Below are 24,916 nucleotides of genomic sequence, written 5' to 3'. Positions count from 1 at the left end.
GTCGCTATTGGAACCTAAAGCATCGGCAGCCGAAAAGTTTCGGTCATCTCTGATAAATTCCGTATTTCGCTGAACAACGCCAACACTTCCTGTCGTCACAGCACATGAAAAATGGCTGCCGACAGAGGAGAATAGAAAAGGGTAAGTGTTTCAATCAAGGCTTAGCTCCACAGAATGTAATTCTGATTAAGAAGGTAGTGTGCATTGAATGCACGCTATCACCCCCCTTTGATAGCAATATTTCATCTTCATAAAAAAATGTATTTTGTGTACATTACCTGCGTTTTTGTATGGAAGTTGAATGGAAATTTCAAGCTGAGGTCAGCGGAATGAGGCTGCTAACCTCCTTCGCTTTGAGTGAATTCTTACATGGCTTTAGAAACTTTATCGTGAGGGAATTGATTCAGTGAGGAGCAATGTGAGGAGTGAATATGGTATTCGGGGTTAGGCGGGGTTATTTACTGAATGGTATTCGGAAGGGGAGCTGGCAGGCTCGATGACGACTTGAGCAATATTTTCATTGACCGGCTACGTCGGAGAGACCGCAGTTGTGTTTTGCCCCATATTTATAACATATTCATTTTATAACTGGAAGTGAGTGCGGACAGTATGCATTTTATTCGTGTCTAATTGTGATTGAACCTATATTACTTTATTTAACAGATACTGTTCTGAAGGCATTTTGGTTTATCACTAAAACTGCTTGCTCAAATGCACTCAGTGCATACTAGACGTATCGCCTGAACACACCTGGAGAAGTGCACGGAAAAAACGAATAGGATTTGCATATATAAGATGGTGGTCAGCGATACACGGGGCATTCGCTCCTTTCTGCCATTCGGTGCTATTCATTCCAGTTCGTTTTAGGCATTTAGACTACGAATGACTTTGTTGTTAGATGTGTAGGTTCAACTGGCTATTGTGGCGTTAGATTGTTGAACTTGCATTAGTATACTCCTCACAAAAAGTTAAGCAACAAGTATTTTTTTCCACATATTTTCTTCATGGGTATATGAAGTTATTACTTGGCATATAAGCCATGCAGGAGAACCCTTTACGATTGATGAACTTAAAGCATTTCCCATATTGTTTTTCTGATAACATTGTTAGCACCGCCTGAACGCAACCACCCTCAAAACTCACATGCAAAATGCATGGAAAACATGTGCTATACACGTCGCACATGCGTTCTGATTGCGTTAAAACTGCCAGCAACGACAAATTGTTGACAGTAACATTTGAGAAATGGCTAGGCGTCCACTTGACACCAATTGAAGTTGCTGAAATTGTTGGAATGGTGCAGGGGGTCAGACCCAGAGTGCTGTTGCCAACCATTTCAATGTTCATCGGCGTCATCTCCAGAGCGTCACTGGTCACCAACAGACCGGATTGATGACTGAGAGACCACTCAGGTCGTCCAAGGGTGACAACTCCCAGAGAGGACTGATACTTGGCCACCACTAGCCCGGGCGGAACAGGTTCACCACAGCCAGATCTCTCCAGAATGACCTCCAGAGAGTTGCTGGGAACAGAATCTCCACACAGACAGTGAGGAACAGACTCCATGCTGAAGGTCTCAGGTCCCGAAGACCAGTGCAAGCGTATCCCACTGCCTGCACACCATCGTCAACAGAGACTGAATTGGGCTAACCAACCGGCGTAACTGGAGAGTCAATGCAGCTGCGTAATGTTCTCTTCACAGATGAGTCAAGATTCTGTCTGGACTTCAATGATGGTAGGGCTGGTGTGTGGAGAAACCGTGAATTAACGATACACGCCAACTATGCGATTGCTGAACATGATCAGTATGGAGGTGGGAGTTTGATGATCTGGGCAGGAATCCAAGTTGGACTGACGAACTGATCTTGTGGTCATCAGGACGAGGTACCATGACAGGTGTGAGGTACCGAGACGAAATTGTCACACCTGTGATCATTCCGTGGGCTCAGCAAGCAGGTCCTAACTTCATCTTCATGGATGACAATGCCCGTCCACATCGAAAGCAAGAGTTGTCACTGATGTTCTTCAGACCAACAACATCACCCATATGGACTGGCCTGCAAGGTCTCCTGACCTGAATCCTATTGAACATGCTTGGGACATCCTCGGAAGGCGTGTGTAATGGCCTCCACGTTCGTCCTCTCAGACTCTGGATCAGCTTGAACAGGCATTGCGGAGAGAATGGCAGAACATTCCACAACAGACTCTAGACAGACTCATCTGGTCAATGCCTAGACGCCTTGAAGCGTGTATTCAGGTCAATGGTGGCCATACACGTTATTAAACTTTGGATCAGTGCTCAAAACTGACAGTAAAAGTGTTTTCAGACATTTTCATACCCTGATGCAACACATTTTGCACGGCTTTTTCAGTGACACTGTTTTTGATGATTTGCAAGTCAGTTATTGTTCAATGAATTTTGATTTCTTTGTTGGAAAAGTGTGTGGATATGCTTTATCTTTGTTATGTTTGATTCAGTTGTAATGATCATGAGTAAAGGCATATGTACTGACCAAAAATACACTTGTTGCTTAATTTTTTGTGAGGAGTATATGTTTAAAGGTTAGGCAATTAGTGGTATTTAGCGAGTCATTTCATTTCAAAGTTCATTTAGAATCACTTAAGAGAATCATGTTTAGTTCTTTATAAATCATTAGTTTTCTCACTTATAATAGTTGTCACGTTTAGTTCCTTGTTTTAGGCCAAAAGGTAAGTTCAAAATTTGAGTTGATTAGGTTTTCAGTTAATTTGCATAGCTCTGCACAATCGTTTATTTCCGCTGCACAACATTTGGTAGCAGAGCGTGGTTTCTCTGGTTAGAACATCAGTTATAGTTGTGTTAGCATTTAGTTCAGTTAGATAGTGTAAGACATAGAAATAGTTACTGTGAAATAACTATTCACTATGTCAGAGACCAAGCCAACTGCTAAGTCTATGTTAGAGGTCGCTCCTGGCGAGATAGAACTGAGAATAGCCAAACTTAAGCATCAGAAGACTGTATCAAAGTCGGCTTTAACTAAAGCAAAGAACAAATTGTTGAATTTAGTTGAAATTGAGACTCCAGATCGTAAAACAATCAGGAATGCCATAGACCAGGTTAGTTCCCTGCAGAGCAAGGCTATAGGTATCATAGTTGAGTTATTAGAGGCTTACAGCTTGATTGGTGACTCTAACAAAGTTCAGAAAACTGGTAAGGAAATTGAAATTGTTGAAGATGAGATTCAACTGACCCTTGTTCAACTTCAAAACAGGAAGCACATTATCTAGCTCTTAGGACAATTCCTGTCGTTCTTAAGAATGGTAATCACAGAATGATGGTGAACGCATTGCTCGATGATGCTAGTACGCATACTTACATCAACGAGGATGTAGCATATGAACTTGGTGTGCATGGTAATACACAACAAGTGTCAGTTAATGTCCTGAATAATAAACAGGAGACCTTTGACAGTATGCTAATTGATGTTGGCCTAGAGAGTATGGATGGTTCAGTAGACATGACCATTACAGCTTTGACAACTACCAAAGTAACAGGTAGAATGGAAGTTATTGATTGGCGTAAACATGCAAAGCAATGGCCACATTTGAGGAATATTCAATTCCCAGAGGTAAGTTCTCAGCCCATAGTTGACATCCTAATAGGTATGGACTATTTAGAGCTGCATTCTTCTCTCAAAGAAATCTGTGGGCTTCCAAAAGAGCCAGTAGCTAGGTTGACACCTTTAGGCTGGACTTGTGTGGGTCAGATACCAGGTTTAGACAGGCATGCAACACATGTTGCAGGTTCATTCTTCATCCAGAATACAGAGGTAGAAGCAGATACAAATCTTGAATCTTTGATTCATTCATTTTGGGAATCTGAAAGCATTTCGGGTTCAACAACAGTTAGAAGTCTTGATGAGGATGTTGCAGTTAAGGCTGTAAAACAATCTCTTGTGTACAAAGAAGACAGATATCAGGTAAGCATTCCATGGAAGGAGGGTCGTGATAGTCTGCAAAACAATTATGACATGGCATACAGTCGTCTTGTCAATATAGAAAAGAAGTTGTCAAAAGATCAAACCATTTCAGAAGCCTACACTGACGTCATAGAACAGTACATACAAAAGGGTTACATCGGAAAAGTACCTGAAACTGAAATAGGTCAAAGTAAATGGGTTTTGCCTCATTTTCTGGTCATTAAACCTGACAGAAGTACAACAAAGGTAAGAATAGTATTTGGTGCTTCGGCAAGGAATAAAGGCATATCCTTGAATGATGTTATTCATCAAGGCCCTAAACTACAGATTGATCTGTTTGAGATCTTGCTGCGGTTTCGGAAACACCCTGTTGCAATCATTTGTGATGTTGCTGAAATGTACTTCCAAATTGAACTTGCTCAGGATGACCGTACATATCTAAGGTTTCTTTGGAGATCGATGGATCAAAACAAAAAGCCAGATGTGTTTGAGTTCTCCAAGGTTGTATTTGGACTAAATTGTTCTCCATTTTTAGCTCAGTATATCACTCAGGAACATGCGAAATCACTTCAGAAAGAACTCCCATTAGCTGCAGCTACAATAGAAAAGTCAACCTACATGGATGACAACATTGATTCTGCAGAGACAAACAGCAAAGCTATAGAGCTCTACAAACAGCTGCAACAGCTGTGGAGTAGTGCAGGAATGCATGCTCGTACGTGGGTCTCTAATTTCATACCAGTTCTCCAACAAATACCAGAAGAAGACAGACTAAAGGAGATTAACATTCAAATGAGTGAATTGCCATCTGTAAAAGCATTGGGCTTACTATGGAGTGCTGACTCAGATGAGTTTAGGTTCTCATTCATGTCATCTAAGCAGGATATCAAGATGACTAAGAGGAACTTCTTGAAAGAAACTGCTAGGTTGTTTGATCCTCTAGGGTTCCTAGGTCCATTCACCATGAGGCTAGAGTTATCCTGCAAGAGATGTGGCTATCGGGTGTTAACTGGGATGACACTATTAGTCCAGATCTGGAACAAAAGCATGGACTTGGTACCAAGAGGAAAAAAAGTTTGTGCTCGCTTACAGATCCAAGGGGACTCAAGATAAACTTAGATACTTCAAGAATGAAGTTGCACACATTTGTAGATGCTTCAGAAGTAGCGTTTGGAGCTGTAGTTTTCTCAGTTACAACTCAAGGGGATTGTCAAAGGACTAGTCATCTGGTAGCTTCAAAGTGTCGTGTAGCCCCTCTCAAAGCAGTTAGTATGCCACGGTTGGAGCTTCTCGCTGCTGTTCTTGGGGTTAGACTGATTCTTGCCGTAGCAAAGGCATTAGAGTTGCCTCTACAATGTGTAACATTGTGGTCTGACAGTCAGAACGTCCTTTGGTGGATTAGAAGACAAAGTAGATGTTTTAAACCATTTGCAGCAAACAGGATTGCATACATACAGGAACATACAAACATCAGTCAATGGAAATACGACCCTTCCAAGCAGAATGCTGCAGACATTCTTAGTAGAGGTGCAGATGTTGAAACCCTTTCCACTGACAAATGGCTGCATGGACCTACATTTCTGACTCGTGATGAAGATGAGTGGCCAAAACAGACAGTTGCCTCTGACAACTGCGAGAATCCAGAACTAAAAAGGCCTTCTCAAGTAAACATAGTCATGTTTAATAAATCTGACTCAAACACTGATAGGTTAGAACCAAATAGATATTCTAGCTGGAAGAGACTCTGCAGAGTGTATGCTTGGGTCTATAGGTTTCTTAACAATGCTAGAGCTCCCTGTTCACTTAGAAAGAAGGGTGAACTGGATGCGGAGGACATTGAGGACACAGAAACAGCAACACTGGTAAGAAATCAAAGGGAAGAATTTCCTGATGATTATTCTTCACTGATGAGAAAATCAGAGTTGTCAGCAAACAGTAAGTTGGTCGGCCTACAGCCTTTTGTTGATGACAATGGGCTAATGAGAGCAGGAGGCAGACTGAGGTTTGCGGATGTATTGTCTTTTGATGCCAGACATCCTGTTATATTCCAAAGACATTCCTGGGTCACCAAACTGATTGCCAAATATTATCATGAGCAGGTGAGTCACATGGGTACAAATAGTACGTTGTCAGCCTTGTCCACTAGATTCTGGATTATTTCAGGAAATACATCAGTGGGAAAGACAGTGTTCATGGTGTAGAAGGCAAAAAGCCAAACCAGCACATCAGATAATGGCAGATCTCCCTAAGGTTAGGGTACGATGTTCAATGAAAGCATTTGTGACAACAGGTGTTGATTATGCAGGTCCGTTTTACACGGTACAAGTCGAGGTAAGAGTCGACAAAAACGTTGTCTCTGCCTTTTCACATGTCTGTCAACACGAACAGTACATTTAGAAATGGCTTTTGGGTTAAACACGGATTCGTTTCTGAATGCCTTGTTTCGTATGGCGCACAGACGAGGTATGCCAAAGGAAATAATCTCGGAAACGGGACTAACTTCGTTGGTGCTGCAAAAGAGCTGAAACAGCTCGTTGCTGGCCTAGATTCAGGTGTAGTTAAATCAACTTTGGCAAACAAAAGTGTCAACTGGATGTTCAATCCCCCAAATGCGCCATACTTTGGAGGAGTCTTTGAGTCGTTGGTGAAGTCGGCCAATAGAGCTATTTATGCTATTTTGAGTTCAGGGGATGTTAGTGATGAGGAACTCATAACAGCCGTCATAGGAGTGGAAGCTCTTATGAATTCTAGACCTTTGACGTATCAAAGCGCACATCCACAGGATGATGTTCCACTCACGCCCAATCATTTCCTACATGGTCAGGTAGGTGGGGAATTTGCGCCAGAGTTGGACTCTACCTCCTTCAGCCCTAAGAAGCGATGGAGAAGAGTTCAAGAACTCATTAGACACGTGTGGAAACGATGGATGAGAGAGTGGCTCCCATCTCTCAACATCAGGAAGAAATGGTTCACACCATGACGAGACCTACAGGTGGATGACGTTGTGATTGTAGTATCTTCGGATACTCCTCGTGGAGTTTGGCCTCTAGGCAGAGTATTGAAGATCTATCCTGGAAAGGATGGTCACATGCGCGTTCTTGATGTTCAGGTTGGCTCTACAGTCTTGAAAAGGCCTATCACAAAGGTCTGCCCTCTTGAATGGAGTTAAGGATGAATTGGTGAAATGATGCTTTTTACAGCAAATGATGTACATACTCATAAATAGTTTTCCTTGTTTCTCCCATTTAGTCAGTTTTAATGATAGACATGGAGGGGGGGCATGTTCTGAAGGCATTTTGGTTTATCACTAAAACTGCTCACTCAAACGCACTCAGTGCATACTAGACGTATCGCCTGAACACACCTGGAGAAGTGCACGGAAAAAATGAACAGTATGTTTAAAGGTTAGGCAATTAGCGGTATTAAGCGGGTCATTTCATTTCAAAGTTCATTTAGAATCACTTAAGAGAATCACGTTTAGTTCTTTATAAATCATTAGTTTTCTCACTTATAATAGTTGTCACGTTTAGTTCCTTGTTTTAGGCCAAAAGGTAAGTTCAAAATTTGAGTTGATTAGGTTTTCAGTTAATTTGCATAGCTCTGCACAATCGTTTTATTTTCCACTGCACAACAGATACCCTTACCAGACCCTCATGTGTTTGCTTTGGCAAATACACTGTCACTGGGATCTGGTGGATGGATGGGCAAGATGTCTGACAGTTGTGACCTCCCTACTTTACCCGAAACTCCGTCGACAGAGGTTATACATGGAGTGTCCCAAATACTAAAGTCTTCCTATGTGCCTGAGTCACCAGCTGCGAATCTCACACAAAGAGGTAGGTTATTGCCCTTCAGTTTCAGTTCTCTTGTTTTTCCGGTTAAATTAGATTGTAAAGTTATGTGACCAACATAACGCACACCCCTTTTCATTCCATGTTTGTTTAAAGTAAAACTCATAATAATTAGTTTTGATTAAAAATTTTATGAATTTATTTCATAATGTTATTCTCTTGGTTTGACACTAACAGATCAGAGTGTTCAAGACTTGAGCAACAAGATGACACAAGTTTCCTGGATGTGTCTCACTTAGATGAGACACAGATCATCACTTCCTGGATAGATGAGACATTGTTTGATGCATGAGAGACTGAGCACAAACCTGCAAATAAACCATCTTCACAGTGTGGGATCTGAGGGAAGATTGTCAAGACCAAAGGCTCCTTGAACCTGCAACCTGCATGTGAGGCGCCACACTAAAGATTTTTTCAAAATCTCATGTGAATTGTGTGGGTCTCCTTATCAACCAAACGCTGAAGGAATATGTTGCTAAAGTACATAAACAGACTGGTGTTGTCAAGTAAAGTTACAACTTTTTGGGGTATCTCGGTATGCACGAGCATATGAAGGAGCATGCTGGCGAGGAATGCAAGTGCCATGACTGTGACAAGTCTTTCTCTACTAAAACAATAGTGAAACCAAAGAATTTGAATGTGGTGATTGTGAGAAGTGGTTCGCTTCCACAGTCTGTTCCATGATGAGCATGCACCCAAATACAGGTTGTGGTAAACTAATAACATAATCTGTCATGACATTTGCCATTGGCATAATGAATTGCCATGGCCAGTCATAAGATACATAAATTTGGAAACCCAAAAAGGAACAATTACATGTATTGTTAGTAATTGTTAGTAAACTTACCTCTGGATTATGGTAGCCTTATTCCTGTGGATACACAGATTACATACAGAAAATCAAAAGAAATTTTAACACTAAGTCACAGCTATTCCTAGTGGTATACCTAATCTACCCCTGAGTTATCTCCCATGATCCTGACGTCACTGTATTGTTCTCTTAGAACCCTTCATAATTTTTCTAAAAAACAACACATCTATGACATCTTCTAAAGATAATTTCTCGGGGAGGACACAGGATGGGAACTACTCTCCATAATCCAGAGGTAAGTTTACTAACAATTACTAACAATACATGTAATTGTTCCTAATTATAACGTAAACATTCCCTCTGGATTATGGTAGCCTGAATCCCAAGTAAGGAAGGAGGGTTACCCTTGGAAGATACTACCCTCTATACCACTAGCTGAACCTCCTAAGAATAACTATGACTTAGTCAGAGATAAAATATTTATCTCTAGATTGGTCAGTAGCAGTGAGGGAATACATTCCCAGAGATGGTGAGTCTTCTAACTTCCCACAGTTATGGTTGATATGATAGATATCATGATAATCCTAATCCGTAATAGTAGGGATTATATAATCCGTGACGCCATAAATCCGGATTACGATAGATTCCTATAAATGTATAATGATTCTATCCGAATCCCGAAATATGTCATTAAACCTAATATTCCTTAAAATTATGATGTCACTTCCGGTAACTATGATGTCACTTCCAGTAACTATGACGTCACTTCTGGTAACTATGACTTCACTTCCGCATCCTTGAAGCAATCCCTAAAGATATTAGACAAATAACCTTCAGATTCAATTATATGATGTCACTTCTGGTTCTATGACATCACTTCCGGTTCTATGACATCACTTCCGGTCTCATGACGTCACTTCTGGTTGATGACGTCACTTCCGGTATCAAATACTACTAATAAATACTAGCCACATAAAGAAACTGTGCACTGTCAAAATATTATCCCAGTTGATAAGTACGATAACAAAGTCAAAGGTACATATAAACTTTAATGGAGGGATCATGAGACCATAACAAGTCGGGAGAATTTCAACTGAAAAGTCAATCACAATGACGTCACGAGTCCACAAGCGGGACAGGGGTCAAACGACCATGTCACAAGCTCAATAACGGTATGTCCACCATCGGCATTGAGAACAGCAGTGCATCGATGAGGCATAGAGCCTATCAAACGTGCAAGGAAGGCTTGTGGGATGTCACGCCAGATTCTCTCAAGTTCTGAAGCAAGGTCAAGGACGTTATCTGGCGGATGAAGAAGACGGCGTACACGTCGATCCATCTCGTCCCAAACATGCTCTATCAGGGAGAGATCCAGTGAATTTGCAGGACAAGGCAGTAAGTCAACGTTGTGGTGTTGCAAAATCCATCCATAGCAACCCTTGCCGCATTATGAGGGGGCATTGTCCTGTTGGAATGCTAACCCAGGGCCATGACGTTGCAGAAAAGGAATTGCCACAGGTCGAAGAATCTGATCCCTGTAGCCCACACCAGTTAAGTTGCCCTGAACAATCACCAAAGGAGTTCTTGGGCATGCTGTTATTCCACCCCAAATCATCACGGAACCACCACGAAAGCGGTTCTTCTCCAAGACACAGGCCTGTGCATAACGTTCTCCCACGCGTCTATAGGCACGTTGACGTCCATCACTATGGGTTACAAATGTTAAACCTGAACTCATCTGTAAAAACAACATTTCTCCACCAAAACAAGGGTCTGCGGACATGATTTCGGCACCACATTCGGCGAGCTTGTCGATGACGTTGTGTCAGGAGTAGACTGGCCGGGATAAATCTATTGTGAATGGTGTAGACCTGGGCAGGTTATCCCACGTCGTGGCCTTTTATAATACTCCAATGGTTTCTTAAGTAATGAAGAATGCGACAAGGACAGTTTGGGCTTAATATATTAATTAAATTTCTTGCTAAGGAGCATTGTTTCAAGTGTTCATGTCATATGGACCTTGTTGATGTACATTTATTGAACAAGTAAGAACATATTACCCCTCATTAACCCTTTTTCTAATCACAGCCCAGTGGCCAATAGTAAAGACAAATGAACTGAGCTGGTATTATGTATAGAGCTGATGAGAGAGAATGAACCCCAAGCTCTCTGCTATGTCCACTAGTTCCTGTTTGTGACAATTCCACTTAGATATTGATGTTGACCTTATTAATCCCTACTGTGAAGTCTGACAGATCGGACATCGTGTAGAGTGAACCAAAGTGGTCACACAAAGGATCTGTTGACAGCGTTTCTTGCATGCACGCTTCTGAACTGACGCACTCATAATGCTTACAAGCCAGTGTCCAGGCGAACAGCCAAGGTCTTGCTCCACCAAGACTCAATGAAAGTAAACAATTCCTTTCTACATCCACTGCATACAGTGGAGTCAATTGTACAATTGTGATGATACCATGAGCCAGTGTTTATGAATCTGTCAGATGGTGATGTCACTGAGTGTTTGTGACAAGGTGAGCATATCCTGCCCTCTGGTGGCACCCATCATGCAAACACATGCAGGCAGAGACTAGTCAATTATTAACCTGATCAAAAGGACCATGTGGGAACCTTTCACCTCAAAAGTTGTGAAATGTAGGTGAGGTGAGGTGAAAATGGGGTTTCACATCGTACTTGAGAATATTTCGCTCATATGACATGCATGTGTGTGTATGTGTGGCTGCTTGTACTAGCCCAGACTTAAACTGGTTTTATAGTGCTAGCCCACTGAGATACCATGCCGCAGTTAATCATGAATACCCTACTCAGACACATTATACTGACTCTGAGCCGACCAGTCCTTGTTGTACCCATTAATGCCATTAATGCACCAGACCACCACAAGTACCATATTTAACATCTTTTGGTATGACGCGACCGGGGATTGAACCTGTGACCTTCCGTTTTCTGGGCGGACGCTCTAACCACTACACCATGGAGTCTTTTGGATTGTAAGCACCAAGACTGGAGCTGTTGGAATGTTGCACAATGGGAATGTTAACTATTGGACAGTCGAATATTTCTCTTGTCATAAAGTTTGGTGGAGAGTTCCCTGTCACTCCTCATGCACTGATCAAAATATGAAACACATGAGATGGTTTCATGGGTCTCATTATTTCAAGTTCAGGTGGGTACATGTGGAAGGGAATTGGGTATTTGGAGGTGATTGAACAGTATTAGATTATTGATATACCTTTGGCCACTAAATTCATTTGTCAAAAAGTATCTCCAGACACAAGCATTTTAGTGACAAGGGCAAATGACATACAAATGACCTTCCTCTGACTTTAACCATACATGTAGGTCATTGTAGGACCTTCTCCCACTTAAGCCTTTCCTAAAGAAGATGTAATTTCATAAAAATCAAGCCTTAGGTCTCCCTAAAGCAAAACAATCATCTGAAAACATCCCATTTTGTGTCACATCAGAATGGCTATTCATCTGAACATCAACCAGAATGTTGAGTCTTCGGGCCGACAGTTGAAAACAACCATCATCTACCTCCTACTTACTGAACATCTGAACAGACTTTCCATTTCCCATGGGATGTACTGTCATACAATATGGGCCATCTATTTGACATTCAAGAAGGTTCTTTTGTTCAGTTTTCAAATCTGGAAATGAGAACCTTGTTCAACAAGTGTACAAGTGAGCACAGCTCACATATCCCCGCTTCCCACTTCGGGACATTGAAATGGCTGATATTGATATATATAATGTGACAAGGATCAGCAGCTCACGTGACATTTTATCCTTGACTCCACCAGACTTTATTACATACATGTTAGATAATTAGCTTTGTGTATTAAGTTTGGTGAACTCAGCATGACTATAGCTTCAGAGATATGCTCTGGACAAGATAAGCACCAAACACATTTTGCACTAAGTCGTGTTTCCATAGAAGTAGCAAAAAATAAAATTCTGATAAACTTTAGGAGAGCAATAGACACATCTGTGGGTCACGATTAACTTGTGTGTAAGTTTGGTTTACTCGCCTGTATAGTTTCGGTGATATGCTCCGGACAAGATAACCATCGAACACATTTTGCATGTCATGTTTCCATGGAAACAGCAAAAAATACATTTCTGATAAACTTCAAAATAGCACAAGGCACATCTATGGGTAATGTTTAACATGTGTGTGAAGTATGGTGTAGCATGCAAACTTGTGTATAAGTTTGTTTCACTAGCATGTATAGTTTCGGTGATGATTGACATGTGTGTGAAGTATGGTGTAGCATGCAAACTTTAAGTTTCGGGATGGAAGGACGGAAAGACAGAAGGACGGAGAGACACAAGGACAGAATGAATGCTATATATACCCCCCGTTACTTCGTAAGCAGGGATATAAATATGCAAAGCATAATCTGGAAAGAAGGTTCCCAGTTTGAAACAAGAAAAATAATACAGCTTGAGAAAGCTTTTTGACTGTCCAATGTTGACTTCAGTCAGAGTTTGCAAAAGGTCGTATTGATATGACCTGTGATGGGATGTCCTCAGATATATGTTGACTGGTATTAAGTGGTAACAAGAACTACGTTCTGAATTTAACAATATCAAAAAGGATGATATGTTTAAAATTTCACTGACCAACAGTTCAGTGGTGAACAATCAGAGTTTTTTTGTACATGACCTTGACCCTTGAATGACCGATCAATGTAACAAGAAGATATCCCAGGATTTTGATGAGTGACAGCAGCATCAAATTCAGACATAATCTCTTGGAATAATTTTCAAAACCAACAAATTACAGATGGGAAAGCCACTGTCCATTATCATCTTTGGTTATGAATTAATGGAGTGGTAATTACCTGCATGACACTTGTCAAGGACATCCTGGCGCAGCTCAAGGACACTGGTCAGTTTTAATTCTCGACGATGTTGTGCTTCACTTGTTGATGTGCTAGGTTGTGGAGACCTTTTTGCATCATTGTCACTAGGTAAAACAAAAATCTCTTATGTCAGAATGAAAGTATACAGCTCCTTGCAGTATTCTAGCGTTATCACTACCCCACCATTTTCTGGTACTCCAGTTAAATCTGTGGGGAGGCTTCGGGAATTTCAAACTGAAGGTTTTGAGTTTGTGGCCAACAGATTCTGACAAATACTCGTCTAAATGAAATATGGGACAGATCATCCCTGGAATATCTTGTGGTACTAGTAAGTTTCAACAAAAACTACTCTTTGACCTTGACCTTGTAACAGACAAGGACAACATCCAAGAACTGAAATATGGCATGGTTTGGGCCATATTCCAACAATATCACATCAATGGGGTACAAACACTGTATCCGTGAAGTTAACACAGTCCAGGAATTTGAACAAGGCTAGTGACTATTTCAACCACATTTGCTGGATAATATCATCTACTGCACCCATCCAGTAGATCACAGTAAATACTTCCAAAAGAGCTTTCATCAGATTTCCGGGGTCACTTGTCAAATTGAACAAAAGTTGACAAAATCACAATGTAATACTGATTTTGACTGGCAAGTAAACAATTCATACCCAACCAGTCCTCAAACAAAAAAGAAAAGATTGACAGGCATAGAAATATCAAAAACTTGTTCATCGTTGTTTTGAGGACTATTTCTGTAGAAATATAAACATCAGCGGCAAATACACAAACCAATACATTCATTGAAACTTTGTTAGTCCAGAAAGGATACTTCCTCATGTGTGTGATCATGGTTAGAACAAATGATGTTAATGCTTTACCTGTCTTCATTATCAACTTCCATGACATCCTCCCTACTTGTGGATGCTGATGGCTGATTGCTACCACTAGCTGATGGTGCATTTGGATTGGTCGAACTGACTGTTGCGTCCTTCTCATTGCTGGATGGTCTGTTCAAGAAGGCATCAAGCTTCTGTTCCTTGCTGTCTGTTCGGACAAGGTGATGTGCATATACCTTCCCTCCATCACCTGGAATGAATTCCGTGGTACATATCCTTCACAGTGTTAAACTGGTGTTGGGAACCATCAATAAAAACTGTGTGCATGAGGCTTATATTGACACACATTAAAACTGATATCTGTATAAACTCATAGAGGTATCAACTGATAAATGTTCATACCCTACTCTTGACATACTAACTACAAAGTGCTAATGCAAGGGTTTTATCATCCAATACTGGTTTCCAGAGGAGATATCGCTTGTTGAGCTAATTGCTGATTGGTCAGACGACTTTCATCTCCCTCAGCTGTAAAGAAAGATGGCCACCGCAATTAAGTTATTTTTGTTCATGATTTGTTCTACCAACATAAAAGTTTACTTAAAATGCCACCAAGAAATGGTGAAACTTATGCATTGCAGAATTTAAAGCAATAAATATTAGCACTGCATTTTTATGTGCTTGTTTTATATGACGTAAAGGTGTCACTAGTTCCCTCTTCCATCACACTTGTTCACATGGATGTATTCATACACAAGCCTTCAAATGAACTTATTAGGGGTGACATTTCATTTTTTATTTCTCCACCCCTCGTCTACTAGACATCTCACCCTGTTGTTTGTCATTTAATGGATCAGTTAACAAAACACTGTGAATCAACATTTTAATTCCCATTTTTATTGGTAGTCATCTTAGAAAACCTTTAGAGTGTTTTAATGAAATCAACAGATCATTTAAATAAGCAGGGAAAAATGAACCAACTTTTGTAAGATTCTGAACTGAAAGATTACCTGTCATATTCCGTGGGTGGCATCTCCTAGATAGGTCTACTGACCACAAGTCTTTAGGGGATTCGATAGAAGAGTAGATCCCTGCACCTCCTCCCTAACAGCTGATTAAAACAGTGACCAAGTATTGTCAGATATATGTCAGCTATCCCTGACGCTCTCACTATCAACCCCCAGTTTGTCCACTGTTGTGACGAATATCAGGACAGTCTGATAATACTTTAGCACAAACCATAGTGTACTCCCTTACACAGCGCCGGAAGTCTTCTCATCTTACCTGCAGACAGATCCGACTTGTCTTCCTCCAGAGAAACAGGGGCTCCAGGTAACAGTGCCTGAAGAGGAGAGGTGTACCCACAATAGTACCAGAGAACATGTCACTTTGATTTAACACCACAGGAGTCTATTAACACAGATTGGAGTGAGTGAGTGAGTGAGTGAGTGAGTGAGTGAGTGAGTGAGTGAGTGAGTGAGTGAGGTTTTATGCCGCTTTTCGTAATATTCCAGCAATATCACGGAGGGGGACACCAGGAAGGGGCTTCACACATTGTACCCATGTGGGGAATCTAACCTGGGTCTTCAGCGTGATGAATGAATGCTTTAACCCCTGTGCTACCCCACCGACCTGCCACAGATTGGAAGCTGCCGTGTCATCATCCAAAGTGACATCCATTTGGTGACGTATGAGTAAACTACAAATATCTGGAATACATCAGAAACGTCAACCAGAGTCACGATTTATAGGTATGTTTAGATGAATGTATGCTTGAATGCATATCATCTGTTGTACATACCGAACAGATCTAATTATGGTTAATACCACTGAGTGGAAGGGGGCCATACAAGGTGTCATGTTTACTAAATACCAGCAGCCAGCCAGTAAGAGCTAACTAAGAGGATCATTCAGCGCACCATAACAAATTTTCAAAACATCCCAATCAAACTATTATTATACCTGCATAACTGGCTTGTAGACCGTTGAAGTGCCACACGTGTGACAAGAATGTCATTTCTGGACATTTGGACACATTTTAAAGTACTTCTGAGGACCACTTTCTTATCAATCTTTTCATTATACTTAATTTCATCTAGTGTTTGTGTATCAACTACTCGAAGTTTCTGCTTTGACAAGAGTGAGTGAGTGATTTGAGTTTTATGCCACACTCAGCAATATTCCAGCTATCTGGCGGCAGTCTGTAAATAATCGACAGCATGAGCATCAATCTGCGCAATTGGGATATGATGACATGGTCAGCCACGTCAGCGAGCCTGACCACCCAATCCTGTTAGTCGCCTCTTACAACAAGCATGGGTTACTGAAGAGTAATTCTAACCCGGATCTTCACGGGTCTGCTTTGACAAAAAAAGTCATTACTGGAACCAGACAGAAGTTTATGAGCAGTGGTCAATACATGAATCTGTCATCAGCAGACTATGAAAAATGCAAAAATAACCCTGACCCTGCTCAACAAAAAGTACAGGAATGATTGCTCCGATACCAGGCTCTGTGAAACTGAGTGAAATTGTATCCCAATCTAGTCTCCCTGTAGGTGTTCTGGACAGACAAGTGTCTTGTATCCCAATCTAGTCTCCCTGTAGGTGTTCTGGACAGACAAGTGTCTTGTATCCCAATCTAGTCTCCCTGTAGGTGTTCTGGTCAGACAAGTGTCTTGTATCCCAATCTAGTCTCCCTGTAGGTGTTCTGGACAGACAAGTGTCTTGTATCCCAATCTAGTCTCCCTGTAGGTGTTCTGGGCAGACAAGTGTCTTGTATCCCAATCTAGTCTCCCTGTAGGTGTTCTGGACAGACAAGTGTCTTGTATCCCAATCTAGTCTCCCTGTAGGTGTTCTGGACAGACAAGTGTCTTGCATCCCAATCTAGTCTCCCTGTAGGTGTTCTGGACAGACAAGTGTCTTGCATCCCAATCTAGTCTCCCTGTAGGTGTTCTGGACAGACAAGTGTCTTGTATCCCAATCTAGTCTCCCTGTAGGTGTTCTGGACAGACAAGTGTCTTGTATCCCAATCTAGTCTCCCTGTAGGTGTTCTGGGCAGACAAGTGTCTTGCATCCCAATCTAGTCTCCCTGTAGGTGTTCTGGGTAGACAAGTGTCTTGCATCCCAATCTAGTCTCCCTGTAGGTGTTCTGGGCAGACAAGTGTCTTGTATCCCAATCTAGTCTCCCTGTAGGTGTTCTGGACAGACAAGTGTCTTGGATCCCAATCTAGTCTCCCCGTAGGTGTTCTGGACAGACAAGTGTCTTGTATCCCAATCTAGTCTCCCTGTAGGTGTTCTGGACAGACAAGTGTCTTGTATCCCAATCTAGTCTCCCCTGTAGGTGTTCTGGACATACAAGTGTCTTGTATCCCAATCTAGTCTCCCCCAATCTAGTAGGTGTTGTGGGCAGACAAGTGTCTTGCATCCCAATCTAGTCTCCCTGTAGGTGTTCTGGGCAGACAAGTGTCTTGTATCCCAATCTAGTCTCCCTGTAGGTGTTCTGGACAGACAAGTGTGTTGTATCCCAATCTAGTCTCCCTGTAGGTGTTCTGGACAGACAAGTGTCTTGTATCCCAATCTAGTCTCCCTGTAGGTGTTCTGGGCAGACAAGTGTCTTGCATCCCAATCTAGTCTCCCTGTAGGTGTTCTGGACATACAAGTGTCTTGTATCCCAATCTAGTCTCCCTGCAGGTGTTCTGGGCAGACAAGTGTCTTGTATCCCAATCTAGTCTCCCAGTAGGTGTACTGGACAGACACATGTCTTGTATCCCATGTCAAATTAAACAAGGATCACACTGAGTGGTCTACCAATACCTCATTATATGGTCATTGCTCATGCAGAGTTTCCCACGATTCACAAACATGGGGGTCCCGGGGCCACCAATTATTAGATTTAAGGGTCCTTACAGGCAATATGAGGGTCCTGTGAAGTAACAGTGTAGAGAACTGTATGTTTTAATAATTGTTTAGAGCCTGGAATGAATCTTTGAAGATGTGGACTGAAGGATGAAATGATGCACGTAACTGCTCTGAAAGAAACCAAAACCTAAGCAAAGTTATAGATGTGTTGTGGGTAAGGGAAACGCTTCCCAAATAAATACTGAGCAGTTTATGAGTTTATTAGATTTAGGCTCTGAAAACAGAACGTGCCGGATGGACACAGAACATTTGTACATCCCTTACAAAAATGGGTTCTGCAGGTATAGTTAGCTCCATGCTGTATTTACATGAATGTAATATTGCTGACTGGTACAGCAGTTTTTTGCAGCAAGATCGGCAAGGGATAAAGCATCTGTTTGATAATCATTCTAAATGATAACAGTTTTGCTGGAATTGTCCCTTGGAGAATGAAAAATGTAAAATCTGACAAAATATTTCTTTAGGCACACTCCCCTACTTGATTTATCAGCAACACAGCAATCACAATCAATCTGTGAGTGGAGAAGGTTGTGAGCAAGTCAAGCGGTTCAGAGAGCATGCTTGCTATACCATCGGGAGTTGGACACTTGACAGCTGATTATTAAATGCCAACAAAAACCTCAGCCAGTTCCAAGATGGATAACAATGTCCCAACAAGAATTAATGATGCACCCACAAAAGTGTTAGGAAGAAATATCAAACAAATTTCGGAAATGGATAAAATGTCTGCATGCTTTTTATTGTTCAAATCCACCTAATTGCTTCAATGGAAATGCAACATCATACATACAAATGAAATAGATTGAGGAGATTTGAACAGATTCATATTTACAGGTGGTGCACAGTGAAAATGTCATGTGAAGGATAGTGAAACAATATTTCAATTCATGAAGTGCTTGCCTGTTACATTGTTGCAAGTAGTGTACATCATGCTGCTTCCCCACTTACATTGTTGCAAGTAGTGTACATCATGCTGCTTCCCCACTTACATTGTTGCAAGTAGTGTACATCATGCTGCTTCCCCACTTACATTGTTGCAAGTAGTGTACACACTACTACACATCATGCTCATGCTTCCCCACTTACATTGTTGCAAGTACATCATGCTGCTTCCCCCACTTACATTGTGTTGCTTCCCCACTTACATTGTTGCAAGTAGTGTGCACACTAGTGTACATCATGCTGCTTCCCCACTTACATTGTTGCAAGTAGTGATGCTGCTTCCCCACTTACATTGTTGCAAGTAGTGATGCTGCTTCCCCACTTACATTGTTGCAAGTAGTGTACATCATGCTCACCCACTTACATTGTTGCAAGTAGTGTACATCATACTGCTTCCCCACTTACATTGTTGCAAGTAGTGTGCATCATGCTGCTTCCCCACTTACATTGTTGCAAGTAGTGCACATCATGCTGCTTCCCCACTTACATTGTTGCAAGTAGTGTACATCATGCTGCTTCCCCACTTACATTGTTGCAAGTAGTGTACATCATGCTGCTTCCCCACTTACATTGTTGCAAGTAGTGATGCTGCTTCCCCACTTACATTGTTGCAAGTAGTGTACATCATACTGCTTCCCCACTTACAATGTTGCAAGTAGTGATGCTGCTTCCCCACTTACATTGTTGCAAGTAGTGCACATCATGCTGCTTCCCCACTTACATTGTTGCAAGTAGTGTACATCATGCTGCTTCCCCACTTACAATGTTGCAAGTAGTGATGCTGCTTCCCCACTTACATTGTTGCAAGTAGTGATGCTGCTTCCCCACTTACATTGTTGCAAGTAGTGATGCTGCTTCCCCACTAACATTATTGCAAGTACTGTACATCATGCTGCTTCCCCACTAACATTATTGCAAGTAGTGTACATCATGCTGCTTCCCCACTTACATTGTTGCAAGTAGTGTACATCATGCTGCTTCCCCACTAACATTGTTGCAAGTAGTGTGCACACTAGTGTACATCATGCTGCTTCCCCACTAACATTGTTGCAAGTAGTGTACATCATGCAGCTAAATATGTTTATATTCTGGTTTTAGTTATGAGAAACTTAGACCCAGTTCTTTCACACTTAAATCTGAAAGTGGGAGGAAATGTTACCCTAAGTAGTAATAACTACTGTATGATATGATATTTTGTTCAACTGTATGGATATGATATTTTGTTCAACTGTATGGACATGATATTTTGTTCAACTGTATGGACATGATATTTTGTTCAACTGTATGGACATGATATTTTGTTCAACTGTATGGACATAATATTTTGTTCAACTGTATGGATATGACAGTTTCTTCAGGCACCGAATGTCAGTATGCTGTGACCTAAAGGGCACTAACTCTGTCATCTCCTTGACATGACATCACCTTAGCGGTACAAACTTCCTCATCTGCTTCATGTGAAATTGTCACTGGGGTAGCAGTTCCCTCACCTGTGTAAAGAACGTCCTAGAAGCATTGGAGCCGAGAAGCTTGGACTCTACTGTAGCCTGAATACTCTCGATGATGGCGTCCTCATGCAGGAAGTGAACTTCATGCTTTGTCGGATGGACATTGACATCAACATTCTGGGGAGATATCTCTAGGCTGAACAATGAACATTGTGATAAGAACAAAGATGTTTGCTTTGTTTCTGGTCTTTCAAACGTTTTTATATATGTTGACTTAGCTCAGGAACTGGACATGGCAAGCTGATCTCTGGAGCAGTATAAGGGGAATAAGCTGGTCTCTGGAGTAGGAAAAGGACTATAATCTGAACACTGGGGTAGAAAAAGCGCAAGAAGCTGACAATAAGAGATGGAAAAGGGGATTAAGCTGATCTTTCAAGTTGAACAGGGGAAATATGCTGATTTCTGGAGTTTGATAAGACATATTCAAGAGTGCACTGTACATAAGAAGATACGGTACTGGAAGAGGTCTACTTTCGACACAATAAATGAACAAACATGATTACCTTTTTTACACAGAAATATATCCCAAATATGGCATTTGGAATATCACCAAGTAGCCAATAAATGACAATGAAAAGGGAAACACCTGGCTATCTCAAACGTGTGCAACATCTTACCTCATATACACGAACGGGTGAGTATTCTTGGGGAGGTAGGCCTGGTACACTGCATCTAAAGCCTTCCGCAGACTTGTAGAATCAACAAGGCGATCTGGAACACATATCAGAGAAAGCTTCAGCATAGCTAAAATACATCACAAAAATAGAGTTGTTTTCAGATTAGAAATTGGGTTGAGTTGATCGGAATTATAAAACTTCTGCATCCTTAGTTATCTATCTCTTCAAAGTATTCATACCCATGAAGATCCAGGTTGGAATATTTCGGATTACACTTTCTCAGTAAAGTACATACTGTAAATCGACAAAGGTTTGCAGGCAGAAAAGTTTTTCTAGTATTGCGAATGAACTCCAGGTGCAAAACTTTCCAGCCGTGATGACATCTCTCATTTATTATTCCCGGTCCATGTAAATTATGTGATCAAACAATGTCAAGAAGTCTAGATGTTCGCTTAAATTGTTCCATGCATAAGAACTATCCGGAAATACACCAAAAAATTGTTGCATAACCTTAGTTGTGATTATACATATTTTACATTTATAGAGCACAACCTGCAATGAAAATGACACAATGCTAGAATATATTTCTCTTTATAAAACAATAATAGTTTCAGCTACTATCTTTTTATTATCGGGTACGTTTTAACTAAATCACTGGTAGGGGAACGTGTGCACTGCACAGCTGATTGCTATTTCTGGTGCTGTATACAAGACACATGGTAATCTTAATCCCTGCATATATAAGACAATGCCTAGCAAAAACAACATAGAACTGAATAGGTAAATAATCTTTTCTAGCGATGTTTAATTGCAAACTTGACGTCCTAAGTCTTCTCTTGTATGTTTGTTCACGCGAAGCTATACGATGTATTGTCAGCAATTTGACTTGTTTTTACTAGAGGAGGACTCGCAAAACAAACACAACATAGAACTGGCTGGGTTGTTGATCAAGCAAAACATTGACGACGGGGAACTTTGTCGATTTACCGTATTCTAGTTCTCTTGTCAGAGGGGTACTCAAAGTCTAGACTACCAGTTGTTTGACATCCATTGAGCTGTGATGGCTGAATGGGTTAGATGACTGACTTTTTGTGCCTGACTCTGAGGGAGTGGGTTCAAATCCTGGATGGGACCCAACAAAATATGCAACAATGGTGAACCAATAATAGACTGCTAAGGGCATGTTGTTATGAGAGGGAGAGCAAGTCTCTCAACACTGAGAGACCGACATTTCTACCAACCTACATGTATACGTATTATAGTATACCATTGCTTTGGTAAGTTTTTGATATGTGGACTATCCACTTTTGGATTTAATACTTACGTGAATGTAATAAGATTTTGAACTTTTGGTAACTTTAAGATGTTTATCCTTTGATAACAAATATATATGAGCTGATGGTCAACATCTATTGTCATAAAAGTTAAGTTCCAGGTAATTTGGGGGCTGTCCAGACTTAATGAATTCAGAGTTAATTTAGTGGTATTGACAATGTTATTCCAGCATAATTTAGTGAGTTATTGAGTATGGTTTTACGCTGCTTTTAGCAATATTCCAGCAACATCATGGTGGGGGACACCAGAAATATGCTTCACACATTGTACCCATGTGGGGAATCGAACCACGGTCTTCAGAGTGACGAGCGGACGCTTTAACGACTAGGCTACCACACGGCCCCTAGGATAATTAAGTCATAACTTACATGACATTTAGATCAAACATTGTTTCAGTAAAGATAATTATTGAATGTTCTGGTTTAGGTGAAACAATGTGAAGATTGGATATTAGGTGATACTGAACATTGCAAGTCAAATTTCTTTCAGTGTAAGGGCAGTGTAGTGAAAATATCACTTTTCTCATATTCAGAAATCTTAGTTTTCACACGTAAGAACATGATAAACATAATGTCAATGATACACATCTTCTCCAGTCCACATGCCACCATATCTGATTACTCCACTAATCTATCAGTGTCCTCTCACAGACTTGTCTATAATGTCAATGATTCAAACCTAATACGTTTGAAGATCATACCACATTACATAAATAGACACTGATGTCTCTTGTAACAATACCTTGTTTAAAAACACTACTTCTGCACATACCAGAATATAATAGAGATGGCATGATACACAAAAGATCAGTTTACATATTTGGTTTAGGCCAAACCAATTTTATTTCTTGTTTTACAGATTTTTGTCCTCAGAAAACCTAAAGGCAGGAGGGAAAAATATATATAACAGAAGACAAAGTCATCAATATCCCCCTCAATGGCAAAATACTCTTCATGAATATGTCTACTAGTTATGATTATGTCAAATGTTTTGGCATGTATGTAGCAAAGTGGAAGGAGAGTAATGAAAGGTTTTTAAGTTCTGCTCCTGAAAGGACACTACCAGCAAATTCAGTCAAAGTCAAATTTGTTGCCATGGAAAAACAAACAATATTTTATTCAGAAACCCAAAACTACCAAAAGGCACCAGTATACCACCAGATCTATCCATGTGCCAAGTTTGGTGAAGAAATACTGAAAGGTTTTGAAGTTCTGGTCCGGAAAAGATGAATGTGCACAGATGGATGGGCGGACGCACGGATGGAGCGCATTTTTTTTTTTTCAATTTCCTTTATTTGCTTTTGAATACATGGACTTACAACAGTATAAGATATCTTGGTACACAAGCTGTGGTGGATTCGAGATACCCATGATCACCTCAATGGACGCTAGCTCAGTAGCTGTGCAAAGAGGGACATTGGTTATAAATGGTCCTTCAAGGTTAGTCAAATGTCCTGTAAAATTGATAAAATTTACCAGCTACAATGTATCATATTTGCAAAAAAAAAAAAGTCCCCATTACTGAAGAAGCCTTGTTTAGACATGTGGTTGGATGTGATAGGAGCCTCTGCCCTTTGTACATAATGCGGCATATAGTCTTATAGCAAAATCATCCTGCAACACAAACATCTACCAAGCAACGCATCATTATGAACACATGGTACGGTCATTTGGCATTCAATGGACACGATTTAACTACCTATGTGAAATAACATGGTGCTTAATGTATAAAATTCAGTACATGACAACCTGTATTCACTTCATCAATTACATACAATTTACTCCAAATCCGCATTGTGTAACCTAAAAACTTTATAACAATCACATTAAAACCCCCAGAAACTCAGATTCGTTTCAACTATATTCAACACAACGTTTTTAAAAAAAAGAAAAAAAGACTAATGCTCAAATAAATGGTTCAATCGACAAATATAACAATATGGATTAGCATTACACTGGACAGTCTTAATTTGTGTCTTCATTCTTCACAGTTGGCAAAGTGATTAACCATGTACTAAGCCTGCTATGTTCACTGACAATTGCAGGTAACCATGGTAACATGTTTAGCTTTTTTTTAGCTTATAAATAGGTATATGAAAAAGGAAAAAAATATATATAAAAAACAATAAAAAAAAATATAATAAATAAATAAATAAATAAATAAATAAATAAATAAATAAATAAATAAATAAATAAATAAATAAATAAATTTAAAAAAAAAAGTAATAAAAAACTAGAAAA

General features: G+C 40.5%; 1 protein-coding gene across 2 annotated transcripts in view; it reads right to left on the bottom strand.

The window, feature by feature from the left end:
• Positions 1-24,916, bottom strand: part of LOC124278173 (DNA mismatch repair protein Mlh1-like) — a 231,107-nt gene that overhangs the window by 37,840 nt on the left and 168,351 nt on the right. For both annotated transcript variants that reach the window (XM_046713910.1, XM_046713909.1), the window contains exons 10-14: positions 21,342-21,435; positions 20,707-20,860; positions 15,639-15,696; positions 14,397-14,604; positions 13,490-13,614 (exon numbers count right to left, since the gene is read on the bottom strand). In XM_046713910.1, the coding sequence (XP_046569866.1) occupies positions 13,490-13,614; positions 14,397-14,604; positions 15,639-15,696; positions 20,707-20,860; positions 21,342-21,435 (639 nt within the window). The remainder of the gene's footprint in view (positions 1-13,489; positions 13,615-14,396; positions 14,605-15,638; positions 15,697-20,706; positions 20,861-21,341; positions 21,436-24,916) is intronic.

The sequence above is a fragment of the Haliotis rubra genome, unplaced genomic scaffold, assembly GCF_003918875.1.
Source record: "Haliotis rubra isolate DU_JTF1 unplaced genomic scaffold, ASM391887v1 Scf232, whole genome shotgun sequence".
NCBI lineage: Eukaryota > Metazoa > Mollusca > Gastropoda > Lepetellida > Haliotidae > Haliotis > Haliotis rubra.
The sequence above is the reverse complement of the archived record's forward strand: the minus strand, read 5'-3'. Positions and strand labels throughout refer to the sequence as shown.